Source organism: Rutidosis leptorrhynchoides, chromosome 2 (genome assembly GCF_046630445.1).
Source record: "Rutidosis leptorrhynchoides isolate AG116_Rl617_1_P2 chromosome 2, CSIRO_AGI_Rlap_v1, whole genome shotgun sequence".
Classification (NCBI taxonomy): domain Eukaryota; kingdom Viridiplantae; phylum Streptophyta; class Magnoliopsida; order Asterales; family Asteraceae; genus Rutidosis; species Rutidosis leptorrhynchoides.
In genome coordinates, this window is record NC_092334.1 from 671,222,153 (window position 1) to 671,238,300 (window position 16,148).

General features: G+C 37.0%; 1 protein-coding gene across 1 annotated transcript in view; it reads left to right on the forward strand.

Moving 5' to 3' along the window:
* LOC139890258 (uncharacterized) overlaps positions 1 to 14,120 on the forward strand; it is a 94,503-nt gene extending 80,383 nt beyond the window's left edge. The window contains exons 5-9 of the mRNA XM_071873151.1: positions 1,454 to 1,658; positions 1,887 to 2,785; positions 3,488 to 3,605; positions 4,596 to 4,690; positions 13,758 to 14,120. Of these exons, the coding sequence (XP_071729252.1) occupies positions 1,454 to 1,658; positions 1,887 to 2,785; positions 3,488 to 3,605; positions 4,596 to 4,690; positions 13,758 to 14,120 (1,680 nt within the window). The remainder of the gene's footprint in view (positions 1 to 1,453; positions 1,659 to 1,886; positions 2,786 to 3,487; positions 3,606 to 4,595; positions 4,691 to 13,757) is intronic.
* Positions 14,121 to 16,148: the final 2,028 nt, after the last annotated feature.

The following is a 16,148-nucleotide window of genomic DNA, read 5'->3' on the forward strand; positions in this document are numbered from 1 at the left end:
AAAGAAGAAGGATGATCGTTTTGAATACAAGAACTTTGCAAATTGCCATCCCCCCGAGTTTCATGGTAAGGTTGACCCAATCGTTAGTCAAAGGTGGATAGACGAAATTGAAGAAACTTTTATGTTATGTGAATGCCCCGAGCATTTAAAGGTAATTTACGCGGCACATCAAATGAAGGGTAGTGGTTATGAGTGGTGGAATTTTATAGTTAAGTCTCATGGGCGAGACGTGGCTACAAGTTTCTCATGGGACAAATTCCGTGAAATGTTTATGACTCAATTTGCTCCGCCCGCCGAGGTTAGTAGGTTGAAATCCGAGTTTATGAATATAGAGCATGGAAGTAAGTCGGTGACCGAGTTTAATGCTGAGTTCAATGACAAGTCTCGTTTTTGTCCGGACTTCGTGTCAAGTCCCAAGTTGATGATGGATCATTATCATGAAAAGTTAAATCCCGAGATAAGTGAATTTATCGACAAGAGCACTTATAAGACCTTAGCTGAGATGATGAATAGAGCACTTGTTAGAGAACATGAACTTAGGAAGAAGGCGGTGTTTAAGCGAAAGTTAGATCAAGACTCTAAGGCGATGCAAAATGTTAGTCCGAAGAAGGGTAAGTTTGGTTCCGAGTCCCCGCACAAGTCAAAAGGGGGTTTTGTGTCGGGTAAGAGCGGTGGGAAAGAAGCCAAGACGTGTAGTAGGTGTGGTAAGAATCATACGGGTGAATGTAAAGCGGGTACCTCCGATTGTTACTCTTGTGGAAAGCCGGGACATAGGGCCGCCGAATGTCCTAAGAAAGGTAAGCAATGTTATTATTGTTTTGAGAAAGGTCACTTTCAAGCCGAATGTCCGGAATACAAGAAGGATTTAGCTAGTGGTAGTGTTAAGAAAGAGGTTAAGACGGAACCGAAGACTAGCGATAGCCGACCAAGGGCCCGAGCTCATCAGATTACCGCACTCGAAGCGAAGGAGTCCCAAAATGTGGTGTCAGGTACCTATATTGTAAACTCTTTACCTGCGCATGTTTTGTTTGATTCCGGTGCTACGCGGTCATTTGTATCGTATTCTTTTTGTAAGCATTTTAATATGACTCCAAGTATGTTAGAACACCCATTAGAGGTTGAAATAGCGGATAATAAGACCGTGATGGTGTATAGTATCATTAAGGGGTGTGAAATTATTTTGGATGATGAAAAGTTTGTCATTGATTTAATACCCATGCAAATGGGGGAATTTCAAGTAATTGTGGGCATGGATTGGCTAGATGACAATGAGGGGATAATTTTGTGTCGTAAGAAAATAGTGTTAGTTCAATCACCAAGTGGAAAAGTTATATGGATTTATGGGGAACGAGCTAGGCGTGCAATTCCTATATGCACATATGCTAAGGCTAAAAGATTTTTGTCTCATGGGTGTTGTGCCTTTTTGGCACATGTTGTTGATGATTCGAAAAAGGTTGTTGAATTAGATGATGTACCAATAGTTAACGAGTTTCCGGATGTGTTTCCAAGTGAATTGCCCGGTGTACCTCCCGAGCGAGACGTAGAGTTTAGAATAGATTTGATACCCGGGGCCACGCCAATTGCCAAAGCTCCCTATCGATTAGCCCCGTCGGAAATGAGAGAAATGATAACTCAATTACAAGATTTGATAGATAAAGGTTTTATACGTCCTAGTAGTTCACCTTGGGGAGCTCCGGTTTTATTTGTGAAAAAGAAGGATGGAACTATGAGAATGTGTATTGATTATCGAGAATTGAATAAAGTCACTATTAAGAACAAGTACCCGTTGCCAAGGATAGACGATTTGTTTGATCAACTACAAGGTGCTAGTTTCTTTTCAAAGATAGATTTAAGGTCGGGTTACCATCAATTGAAGGTGAGGGAAGAAGATGTCCCTAAAACGGCTTTTCGAACAAGGTATGGTCATTATGAGTTTGTGGTTATGCCGTTTGGATTAACAAATGCTCCGGCCGCGTTTATGGATTTGATGAATAGAGTTTGTCGACCGATGCTTGATAGGTTTGTAATTGTGTTCATTGATGACATTTTGGTATATTCTAAGAGTGAAGAGGAACATACGGTACATTTAAGACAAGTATTAGAGACTTTAAGAAGAGAAAGATTGTTTGCTAAGTTCTCTAAGTGCGAGTTTTGGCTTCGTGAAGTTCAATTTTTGGGCCATGTCATTAACAAGAAGGGTATTTGTGTTGATCCGGTGAAGATAGAGGCAATTATGAGATGGGAACCACCTACGAATCCTACCGAGGTTAGGAGTTTTCTAGGTTTAGCGGGGTATTATCGGCGATTTATACAAGATTTTTCTAGAATAGCCACCCCACTCACCAAGTTGACTCGTAAAAGTGTGCCATGGAGATGGGAAGAAAAGCAAGAACAAGCGTTTCAACTCCTTAAGGAGAAGCTCGTTCAAGCTCCCATATTGGTTTTACCGGAAGGGAATGAGAACATGACGGTTTATTGTGATGCTTCTAAGAAAGGCTTAGGGTGTGTATTGATGCAAAATGGGAAGGTCATAGCTTATGCTTCCCGACAATTGAAGGAACACGAGAAACGCTATCCTACGCATGATTTAGAATTGACGGCCGTGGTTTTTGCTCTAAAGATTTGGCGTCATTATCTTTATGGTGTTAAGTTTTCCATTTATACCGATCATAAGAACTTAAAGTATTTGTTTGATCAAAGGGATTTGAACGATAGGCAAAGGAGAGGTCTCGATTTGGTGAAAGATTATGATTGTGAGATCTTATATCACCCCGGAAAAGCGAATGTAGTAGCGGATGCTCTTAGTAGGAAGTCAAGTCATCAACCGATTAAGATAACAAGCTTGGCTATGGTAATATCACCTCAAATATTTGATGATATTCGTGTTGCACAAGGTGAAGCATTATCGCCCGAAAACGTGAGAAAAGAAAGAATCAAGGGGCAAGTTGACGATTTTGTGGTAGATTCTCGTGGTTTAAGGCTTAGATATGGGAGAATTTGGGTACCTTTGCAAAGTGATGTTAGAAGTGAGCTCCTTGACTTAGCTCACAAGTCTAAGTATTCGATTCACCCCGGTGCTACGAAAATGTATAGAGATTTAAGGAAAGACTATTGGTGGCCGGGAATGAAGAGAGATATAGTTAAGTATGTGCACAAGTGTCTTACTTGTCTTCGAGTGAAAGCCGATCATCAAATGCCTTACGGTAAGATGCAACCTTTAGAAGTACCGGTTTGGAAATGGGAGCATATTACAATGGATTTAGTGACTAAGTTGCCTAAGACCCCTAGACAACACGATGCAATTTGGGTTATTGTTGATAGATTGACTAAGAGTGCATTATTTTTGGCAATAAGAGAAGCTTCGTCGTCGGAAGCAATGTCAAAGTTATATATGAAAGAAGTTGTTGCAAGGCATGGAGTGCCGGTTTCTATTGTTTCGGATCGAGACACCCGATTTACATCGCGATATTGGAGAAAGTTTCAAGAGGAAATGGGTACTAAGTTACATGTAAGTACCGCGTTTCACCCGCAAACGGATGGTCAAAGTGAGCGGACTATACAAACTCTCGAGGATATGTTAAGAGCATGTGTTATCGATTTTGGTGGTAGTTGGGATGCTCATTTACCATTAGTTGAATTTTCATACAACAATAGTTATCACTCTACAATTGGAATGGCACCATATGAGATGTTGTATGGAAGGAGGTGTAGAACCCCGATTTGTTGGGGCGAAGTAGGTCAACGGGAATTAGGAAGCACGGAAATAGTACAACAAACCACCGAGATGATTGACCAAATTCGTGAAAGGATAAAGGCGGCACAAGATCGACAAAAGTCTTATGTAGATAAAAGGAGAAAACCGATAGAATTTCAAGTAGGTGATAAAGTGATGCTAAAAGTTTCTCCATGGAAAGGCATCATTCGTTTTAGAAAGAGGGGAAAATTGGGTCCAAGGTTCGTGGGACCATTTGAGATAGTGGCAAAGGTTGGGAAGGTAGCCTACCGTTTGGCTTTACCCAATGAATTGAGTAATATACATGACACGTTTCACGTGTCACAATTGAGAAAGTGCTTGGCGGATGAATCAACTTATGTTCCTTTGAATGAAATTGAGGTCGATGATAAGTTAAGATATGCGGAAAAGCCAATAAAGATTTTGGATCAAAAGGTTAAGCACTTGAGAAATAAGTCGGTAATATTATTGAAGGTGTTATGGCAATTTAGAAAAGGTTCCGAATGTACATGGGAACCCGAAGAATGGCTCATGAAGTATTATCCGTCGTTGCATCAAGAATGGTTCGCGAGGACGCGAACGATCCAAGAGGGGGAGAGTTGTAACATCCCAATTATTTAAGGTATTATTTTATGTGAATTTTTATTGCTAAGAAATTAAATGGTAAAGGTTATTTTATGTTAAATGGACAAAAGTTAAGTTTATTGGTTAAGTTAGGAAGGACTAAGGGTGCAAAGTTAAGATTAAGGACTTCTCTAACCATAGTTGTGGTGGGGAGGGTAGAAAGTGCAAATAAGCTAAAGTTATTTTAATAAAAAGAATAAAATGCTGGAAATTGAGTTTATTCACAAAAAAATTACAGAAAAGCTTCCTGTATATGTATGTGTGTCGACTTTGAGGGAGAAGAAGAAGGAGAACCACAAATTGTTGAAATTAGACTCATGCAAGCTTAATTTGGTGAAATCTAAGATATTCTAAGCACACTAGCAAGTCTCAATTCTTCTTATTTCTCTTCTTGTGCACAAATTAGGGTTCTTGAACTCTAAAAGTCAAGGTATGAATTTTATGTCTAAGTATTGCTTGTATTGTGTGTTAATGATGAGATTTATGCTTAAGAAGTTGCTATTTGTTGAATTGTGCACAATTGTTTGAGTTAGAATGAAATTGTTATTGATTTTGGAAGAAGAATTAAGTATGAACTTGCATTATGGATTTATGGTGTGAATATGATGAATTTGGTGATGTTCTAGTTAAATTTCTAGTCATGCACACCAAGTGTTTGTTAAAATGTCTCAATGAGAAGTTTATGTGTTCTAGTTAGAAATTATGATGAAGGATGTTCACGTATGAGCTATTGTTATTGTTGTAAGTCATAGAAATTGATTATTTGATAATTTAAGGGTGCTAGTAATGAAATTGGATTATTATGCACATTTGATGAATAATAAAAGGATTGAAGGAAAGTTGCATGTATTGCTAAAAGAGATAAACAAGTAATGTACATGATTAAAGTTATGAAGTCTAATTGGTAATATTCTTATCTTAGAAAAGATGAGATCAAAGCTAGAATGTATGTATGTTGTGATTAGGGGGTTAAGTAAATGTGAAAGTATATGATAGTGTATTAATACATGAAAGTTGTGATTTTCGATTGAGTGATGATTAATGAGATTAGCTCATGTATAGGTGCTAATCAAGGAAAAGAGGTTACAAGTGATCAAGGAAATTCAATTAAGCAAGGTGAGTTCATAGGGGGTAATATGGGCTGGTCAAGAGTGGCTTAGTGTTCTCGGATTGCATCCGTACAAGAGAGAAACGACTAAGTGCACTAGTTATGTAGCTTAGATAGAACTATTGGGTTAACCTAATAGTTGTATCTATGGTTGATGTTTAGCTTAGGCAAGGTTATTACATTGCTAGTAATCTTGCCTATGGTTTGTGTTAGCTTAGACACATTAAGTGTCTATGTATGAGATGATGATAGCTTAGGCATATTTAGTATGTCTATGGTTAGCTTAGGCATGATTACTAGGTTCGGCCTAGTAAGTCATGTCTATGGTATGAATGAATTGGATCCGAATGTATGCAAGCAACCAATGGGTTGAAGGATAAGTGTTATGATTTATGCCCACATGTTTTGTGTTTTGTGTTTTATTACTTTCCTATAACTCACTAAGTGCAAAAGCTTACCCCTATGATGTTTTATGTTTTAGGTGCTAAGGTCCATCGTGAAGGTAAGGAGCCCGTGTAAAGCGCTAGAGGAGCATTGGCATAGCGTAAGTGGTATTGCAAGTCCCTTTTTGTAATCACGCTCTACGGTTACCGCTTATTAAACGCCAAGGGCTTTGAATGAGTCATGTTTGTTATTGTTGAACTTGGGACCAAATGATGGTTTTGATTCATGAAAACACGTTTTGTTGTCTAAATGTTGTTTATAGATGGTTCACGATGTTAGAAACTGATTTCTGATGTTTGTGTATGAATTATGCAGTTTTAAATATGTTTGAGTATGATGAAAAGTGAAAAAGTTTGGTTTAAGTGAAATGTTGCAGATCAGTCCCCGGATTAGTGTTATGTCGCGCCGCGGCCAAGGGCTCCGCGCCGCGGCATATAACTGATGTTGGGAACAGAAGTAAGGCTAAGAAGTATAAATTTTCCTGTGTATTGTCGCGCCGCGACAAGGCTGGCCGCGCCGCGGCATAAGCCTTGTCCAGGCAGTAACCTTGTTTTTCAAAAAAAAAAAAAAAAAAAAAAATTTACTCGATTCAAGGCGTTAAATTACCGGACACGGAACTGGATTAATAGTTAATAGACTTGTTGAAACAGGGGTGAATTACATTCAAGGGTAATTGGTGTAATTGTTAACGAAGTAGTAAAACCTTTGTTTACACGCAGTCGATAACCTGGTGTATTCAATAAACAAAGTATTAAAACCTTGTTACAATTCGAATCCCCAATTAGTTGGAATATTTGACTTCGGGAATAAGAATAATTTGACGAAGGCTTTCGCTCTTTATATTTATGACTGATGAACTTTTATGGACAAATCCGTATGGACATATTAAATAATCCAGGACAAAGAACAATTAACCCATGGGAATAAACTAAAATCAACACGTCAAACATCATGATTACGGAAGTTTAAATAAGCATAATTCCTTTATCTTCATATTTAATTGCACTTCTAATTATTGCACTTTTATTTATTGTTATTGTATTTAATTGCACTTTTATTTATTGTCTTTGTATTTAATTGCACTTTTAATTTTCGTACTCTTTAATTATCGTAATTTTATTTTATCGCACGCAATTTCATTATCATTATTTACTTTATGCTTTAAATTAAGTCTTTTATTTATTTAATATTTTACATTAGGTTTTAACTGCGACTAAAGTTTTAAAATCGACAAACCGGTCATTAAACGGTAAAAACCCCCCGTTATAATAATAATATTACTTATATATATTTGTATTTTTATAAATAAAACTAATATAGCGTTAAGCTTTGTTTAAAAGATTCCCTGTGGAACGAACCGGACTTACTAAAAACTACACTACTGTACGATTGGGTACACTGCCTATAAGTGTTGTAGCAAGGTTTAAGTATATCCATTCTATAAATAAATAAATATCTTGTGTAAAATTGTATCGTATTTAATAGTATTTCCTTGTAAAATATAAGCTATTTCATATACACCTAGCATAACATCACTAACATCCTATATATCATAGTATATATCTTTGTAACTGGAGGTTTGTATAAGGCAAACATCATTTATATTATACAATAGTAATAGAAATTATCTCCAGAGATGCGTACAATAGTATATGTTTGATTTGTCAAATACCTCAACATCATCAAACATGAACTCCAGAGATGGTACGATTGCAGGCTCAAATTTGTATATGTGATTAATAAGCCCTAATCTGTAAATTAAATATGTTAGATTAGAAGATTAAAAGATGTAAATAAATTGAAGCAAACCAGATCCATTAATCACATATTTATCAAACATGAATCGGTAGACTAAAGTAATTGTTGATTGAATTAATAGACTGCAATACTAAAAACAACAAACCTTGGTGTATCCATAGCTAATTCATTCCGAAAAAATCTGTAGGTTATAGTTCGATTAGTGGGAATGCGTTTTGGGAGAAACCTATTGTTTTTTTTCTGTAGTTCGATATATGAATCGAGTTTCGCCAACTAATTTTGAAAAATGAATTTGAAAGTTGATTTAGGGTTTGATAGACAGATGTAATCAAACAATCGACGGCATAATCAGATTTTTCTTGCGATTGCGATCAACGCTGCATGTTTAGGGTTGATAGGATTTTAGGGTTTTTTTGTGTGTGTAAGAATAGCCTTATTTCTTGTAAATTGAAAAGTAACCCGTGAGTTGCAAACCCCTAAATTTTGAATTGGAGGTCGCGTATTTTATTGTGTATAACTGTACAGGGGTATTTGTGTAATCAAACAATTGAAGATTGAGATTATGAGCTCATTAGGTAGATTAGTAGATAATCAATGGTTTAGATCAAAGTTGACTATTGTAATGGGTGGCTAGGATTGGGTATTTTTTTTAAAATGAGCTAATTTCCATTTTGTTATTATATATAAAAGAGAAAAGAGATATTATATAAAAAAATAATGAATTTACAAATAAGCACAATGAACATAAGTGCACCTTATGGCTTCACAAATAACCATAAATGTAGCTAGACCCTACACACCAAAATACGACTAGCAAACACAAACACCTAGACCAAGACATGAAAAAAATAAACTAAAACGTCCAACTACAACCAGCCCATCTCATGCCATATGTTGTTTTCTTAGGAGCATTTTTTTTCATCCATAACTCGACTGTTTCCCCTTCATCAGGTTTAATATCGCTCAGTTTATCTACAAAGTTAAGCAAGAACTTCTAACGAATTGTGAACCTTCACTCTAATATTCGTACTTGTCCCAACTTGACTCATTTGAGTATTCCTTTGTTTGGGAAGATCAACAAGCCTTCAATTTTGTTTTCCCATTTCAAACTCGGTAGTTTGCTGCTTATTATTTCCACCAATCGCTACACCCTTGGTAACCTTTCACTGCACATGTTGAAAAACCTTGATATCAGTATGTTGTTTTTGTTTTTCAATTATCACAAGACTAGCTTATGGTTAGGCATCCACTCTCATAGCCTTAGGACATTCAACATTCAAGTGACCGAACACTTGACACCAGGAGCATCAAGGAGACTCCCATTCATACTCAATCCTCACATAATCTGTTACTTTCCTCATGCCAACCATGTTAGGCATATCAATAGTCAAATTGTCCTTTAAGTCATTCCTTATTGACAATTCGATCATAGCCCTTGCATAGTTAAGTCACCCCATGACTCCATGCACATAGTACTCGTGAATGAGTCAACATCATGGGGGTGCATATCTTGGATGCGACAACACTTGATCCAACTTCTTTAAATCCCGATAAAGGCACCTCATGTAACATCAACCAAACTATAAGAAAACGGGTATGAGACAGATTATCTGGATTGTTCCTGAATCGTGAAACACTTTACTAATTAGGTATTTCGCCCCACAGAAGCCTCAGGTGTACACGAAATCCTAATTCGGATAAGACAAGAACGATATTGTTTAGGCAAGAAGAAATCAAAAGCAAGTATTAAAGAATTGTATGTTTCCGTATGAGTTTTGTGTATGAATGTAGTTGTGCCAAAAACGAAATATCAAATTAGTTAGTAGCTGGTAATCATGTACAGAAACAACCCTTCGTTTTTGGTGAGAAAACAGGTTGACAAAAGTCTCACATTTTGGCAAAAAAAACTGTTGGAAGGAATATGTTCCTTAAAACCTATAGTGCCTTTTCGGTTGAGGTGTTCGGTACTGCCCGAACTTCGCGAGGGGCGCTGCCCCGACCCTACCCGCTTACTTGGGAGCGGGATCCCAGCCAGGGACTCTGCCCTTGAATAAGAACTAATTTCAATAACATTTCCACGATTAAGAACGGGCGTAAATTGACTCGTTTTCCTATGTGAAGCACATCATCTGCCCATTGACCCCGCAAGGGGGCGCGACCCGCTTGACTCCCGCATTTTCCGCGACAGTAGCTAGTCAACTATTACGGGTGTGTATTTCATACTCTCTGAACCCGTTACTAAGTATAACCAGCTAATTTTTTTCATTAAAGTAATTCCCAATCAATTAAAATAAATGTTAGTGGATATTAAAATCACAAACACAGACCATCATCTTAGTTAAGTCTTACGGAGAAAGAGACACTTCGGTATACTACTTGTTAAAGGTAATAGGGTATGGTACCCCTTATCATCCATAGATCATTCTCTAGGACCTTCAACATATCTTCATGTGAAGCAAACTTAATTAAAGAAATAGAATCCCTTGAAATTCATCGTAGTTTTTTCATATTATATTTAGAATATTGGAAAAGTGATACACTTAGTGAGAAAATATCCGTACAAAGTATTACTATACCTCTTTCGCTTCTTGAACACATGATATAGGAATTTCTACATCTAACACCTTCTGTAACGACCCGACTTTTTCGACTTATATTTATGCTTTACTTTCACGAATCTGCGTATATGTGCGTACTGAGCTAGATAATATTCTGGGATCATTATCCATGCTAATTACTTTCTCTAATACCTTAAAACGTGTTATTAAGTGTTTAATCACTTATCTTGATCCTCGAATGCTTTTTTGACTGTTAGTGTCACTAGTCGTTTAGAACGAGATACGTACTTGGTACACGTTAAACTTTGGTCATAATTGGAGTGTTATGACTACTTAATCCTAATTGTTATTTCTTAATGGCAATTACTTAGCTTGTTGGTTGCTTAATTACGCTTAGTGTTTTGTTAATGCACACTAGTTAGTATTAATGGGCTTATCACCTAAATGGACTTAGTTTATCAAAGGCCCACCCTACTCTAATCAATGGACTAGTAAATGAGCCCATCTTAATGGACTTATGAGTCCATTAAGATATAAGACAAGACCCATTAAGTGTTAAGACAAATTTACTAGCATGCTTGTGTACCATTTCTTACATCTTTTAACTCCATGCACCGTGCTAGCCAACATGAAAACATCACCATGTACCACCACCCATGCCAGGCCAAAGTGGTCCCCCCCATACATCCCATAACCGTCAGCCATGAATACCACCACCACCACTTTCATTTTTTTCAAACTTCATTTCATTTCTCACAAAACACACACACTTCTCTCTAGTTTTCTCTCTAGTTTCTTACTCTAAAAAGCTTAAGAAAACTTGTAAGTTTTCTTGAATTTCTTTTCTTCTTTTCTTTCATAATCGAAATCATCATCATCATTATTCAAAGATTCAAGTCTTGTAACTTGAATCTTCATATATCTTGTAACTTCAAACTTTAGTTGAAGAAGATGCAAGAACATGGAGGATTCAAGCTCTTTAGCTTTGAATCTTTATTACTTTTGTTAGATCTAAGCTCATAGCTTAAGATCTCTTTATTTTTGTTAAAGGATCAAAATTTATGTTTATGATCTTCATGTAACTTGTAGATCTAGCTTTTTACTTTAAGGATCTTCAAGAACATTAGAGATCTAAGCTTTCTAGCTTGAGGTTTCTACAAAAAGTTGTTAAAAGATCAAGTTTATTAACTTATGATCTTCTTTAATTTGTTTTACTTCAATTTTGTAACTTGTGTTTTCTTTAAACAAAGATACAAGCTTTCTAGCTTGAAGTCTCATAAGTATTGTTGAGAGATCCAAGCTTTCTAGCTTAGAGTTTTATTATTTTGTTTGATCTAAGTTATGTAACTTATGGTCATCCAACTTGTTAAAACAAAAGCTCATTAGCTTATATTCATTCTACTTTGTAAAAAATCTAAGTTTTATAACTTAAGGTTTTGTAAAAGTTGAAAGTCTAAGTTCTATAACTTAGGGTTTCACCTAGAACACAAGATCTAGACTTTCTAGTCTAAGGTCTTCAATATTTAGTTAAAATCTATGTTCTATAACTTAAGGTCTTGCTTGTTTGGTTTGAATCCAAGTTTGTAACTTTAAATTTCAAATAGAACTTGTACTTGTGTCGAAACTAAGTACTTGATGTAACTTTGGTTCATCATCCTTCTAAAACTCTTAAGTGAGTTGTATTTCTTTTTTTAGTCTTGACATTGTGTGTTGATGGTTTAAACTTGGTCAAAATGATGCTAAAACATCAAGGAGTTTTACACTTGAGGCTTATACGCATCAAGGATGAAAACCGTGATAAGCATCAAACACCAAGAAACCCACTGGAGCACTTGTATCTATTTTTCAGGGTCTGATCTGACTCCTGGAGCTTCTGGAAAATTGATTTCTAAAATGTTCGGGATGTGTAGATGACTTTTCGTTTAAGACTCGCCTAAATCCGATATACGGTTTAGGATATATAATCTTCCGAACTTCACTACGTCTTTGTAACGACGTGCTGAAATTTCAGACCTACTCACGCTTTGAACGTCGCCACGGTCAAACGACATCCAGTTAGGATCTGAGTTTCGGACAGCGGTAATAGGACTCACAAACGGAGCTTTGGCCACTGACCGCGTGTCATTTCAGTTTGTGTAGAGGTCGTAGCGGCTATTCGAATTCAGCTTTTCGTTTCGACCTCTATTCTTGTTGAAAACCTACTTTATCGTTTACGTATGATGATAATGATGATACTTAAGACTTAACTTACTTACTTTTAAACATTTTAGGACGATTTACTGACTTAGTAACCATTGACTTTGGTTGAGGACCTTTGGACCGACTTACTACTTTCTTACGTTTTCGTATCGACTTTACCGTACATTCACTGTGAGTTATAGCTCCCTTTTTACTTTAACTATTTTTGGACCTGAGAATACATGCGTTTTTTATGTTTTACATACTAGACTCTAGACACGAGTACTTTAACTTTATATATGTGTGAGTGACATAACGGCACAAATTTTCCCCTTAGCTCGGTAATGTTTAACTATTGGTTTATGAACCGGTAGACGCGAATCTTAGATATGGATCCATAGGGTTTGACATCCCCACTCGGGCTAGTCGCGCTAGCATTTAACGGGTGTTTAATACTTTGTCTGTTTTAACGCACTCGTCAAGTGTACTTTTAGGGGGTGATATATATATATTTCTTTGTTAAGTTAGTTACCAAGTGCCCATGGTTAAGCATATACTTTTCATACTGTTTTGAATACAAAATCTCGTGGTCTACATTACATTATTGTTTACAATAAAACTATAGCTCACCAACATTCGTGTTGACTTTTTAAAGCATGTTATTTCTCAGGTGCTTAGACGAAATTGCTTCCGCTATTATAGACTTGCTGTGTTAGACTTCCGCTGTACTTTGCATTGTTAGAGATGTCTTTTAATCATGGAACTTTTAATTTTGCATTCACTACTTATGTTATGTTCGAACCTTGGTTTTGTAACGACCTAAGTGTCACGTACTATTGTTAATGCTTTCTATTCGTTGAAATACGTTACTTTTGTAAAACATTTGTCGTTGGGAAAATGTTATCTTTTTATAAATGCAAAACCTTGTTTTAAAATAGTATATAGTGTTATACCGTGTAATGGACCTGTTGTTGATGATCCGTACCATGATGGTTTTGGACGGGGCATCACATTTGGTATCAGAGCATCGGTTGTAGGGAATGAGTCTGCATTAATGTGTCTTGACCGAGTCAATTAGGATTCACTAATAGGACTAATCTACAACTTGATCGTTTACTTGTTTCTGTGGAACTACTGTATGCTACTGCTTACTATTACTGCTATATGTTATTGTCGTATGCTAATGTTTATTCTTACTACTGCATGCTACTATTGCATGGTACCGCTGTATGATACTATTATTGTCATGCTATGTACTGTTGTAGATGATCTAGGCTGCTGTTGTTATTATACCTGATTACATGCTTGCTATATGTCTTACTGACATGGAAAAAAGTTATTTTTCCTTGTTCAGATGTCGGACATACCGCCTATGATTATTGACTTGGAGAGTGATTCAGACTCGTCCGCTACTTCGCCGACTGTTGTTGTTGACTCATCTATTCCGTCACCACTACCCTCTGACGACTCTGATGACTCATCTTCTTGGGATAGCAGTCACTCGCCTGACCTGATGGTCATCTCGGACAGTGATGAGGAACCCGAGGAGATCCCATCTCCACCCAGTCCTAGTCTCCTGGGGCCAAAGTATCATTCTGATGGTACCGTGATCCTTGGGATAAACGGGGACCGCCCATTTCTTAACGAACGTGGACACTGGGTCAGATACACAACGAACGGGTTGTGTCGATTCCACCTGGCAGACATCGGATCATGACCACCGGCCAGACATATTCTTCTGCACGTGATGCACCTGCACCACCTTCAGGCGACTCAGACAGTTCATCATCAGACGATACCAGTGAGGAGGATCCCGAGGAGGATTCTGAGGAGGACCCCGAGGAGGAGCCTGTACCACCACCCTCTACCCCGCTGAAGAAGCATTACCACTACGACGGTATCGTTATTCCCAGGGTAAATGGATGCAAGCCGTTCGTGAACGCGCATGGACAGTTAATTAGGATCACCGCTCGTAAGCGGGTTGTGCCGATACCTCATGATCCATTTGTGCGTAAGGTCGCTCGTTATCTACTTCTAGTGCTACATCTCCACCACCTGCACCATCGGCACCACCTGTACCACCTGCACCACCTGCACCACCGGCACCTCCCACCATCGAGGAGCTGATGAGGGAAGTGCGTGCCCTACATGCCCGGGTGACTGAGCTTGAGGACCAGGTGTCCCACCTGATGGACGTCATTTATCCTCCATCTCCATAGGACTTATGTACTAGATTTCATTTTGTATTTCCATTAGTTGTTTCATGTTTTCATTTGTGTATTGTATGAAAACTTATGAAGTTGTATGCAACTTTTTCTTATTATGAATGGAACTTAATGTTGTTTAATTAATTGTACGACGTTTTCTTTAAGATATTGTATGATGGTTTCATGATATCTGCGACTAGTTTTCCATACTTAGTTAACATGTATTGTGTTGATTGTATAATTGATTACCATATTACTATGACAGTATTAATTATTGAATAATGGATTTTGACTTAAGTCGAAATTTTTGGTTTAGAAGATCATTGGCAGCAAGGAGAGGTCCAAGAGGAATACTGTTATGACCCGAAAAATTTCGACTTATTTAAACCAATTCTCTATACGATTTATTAATTTGTTACGTTAAACAAAGTCTGTTAGATTGAGTCTCAAAATTTTAGAACTGTTTCATATATTCAATTACCTTTGACTACTCTCGACGATTCATGAACAATTATATGTATGTATATATATATTATAAGATGTACAAGTAAAAACGACTTTCCTACAGTAAAAACGACTTTCCTTACAGTAAAAACGACTTTGCTACAGTAAAACACTATTTGCTACAGTGAAACTGACTTTGCTACAGTAAAACACTATTTGCTACAGTGAACCGACTTTGCTACAGTGCTACAGTAAAATACTATTCGCTGCAGTGAACACTATTTGCTACAGTGCTACAGTGCTACAGTAAAAACTATTTGCTACAGTAACACTATTTGCTACCGTACACTATTTGATATCGACGAACTAGCAAACAAAAACGAATAAGGCGGCAATGCGATCGCATGGCAAAAACACAGAAAACTCATGCGATCGCATGAGCTACAGGAAATTGAAAAGTACTATAAATACTCCAATTTACTCGACGAATTATGTACTCCTTTCTGAATCTCTCAATCTATCAATATATATATATATTAATTATAATTTTTAATTTTAATTTTAAGTTTAATAAAAATAAAGTATATTCGAGGGTGTTTTAATTCGGGTTTCAAACCGTTTTAAGCTAAGGAAATATTGGGTATTGTTCGGGGTATTGTTCTTGAATCCAAGGCTAACCATACAGTCATCTACCATCATTACGTCTACGCAATTTGCCTACAATATTGAGTCTCAATATTGAACCGTGAGTTTATAGCCTCTATTTTTAAATACTATAAATATTTTTGGGCTGAGAATACATGCAATTTATTTTAAACGCAATAATACACAAGTACATACTAAATTCTACACTGAGTTAAACTGAAAATCCCTTAGCATTGGTAACTAGTAGCTGCCAGTACATAGGATATGGACTGGTGGGCGCGAATAATTGTATATGGATCCATAGGGCTTGACATCCCCGTCCGAGCTAGAGCGCTAGCCTTTTAACGGACGTATGTTATTTGAGTTTATGACACGTTGGTTTGCGTGTATTAAAACGAATGGGGTAATTATCATTATAACGTTAAAGTTTAGTTACCAGGGTGCTCTGT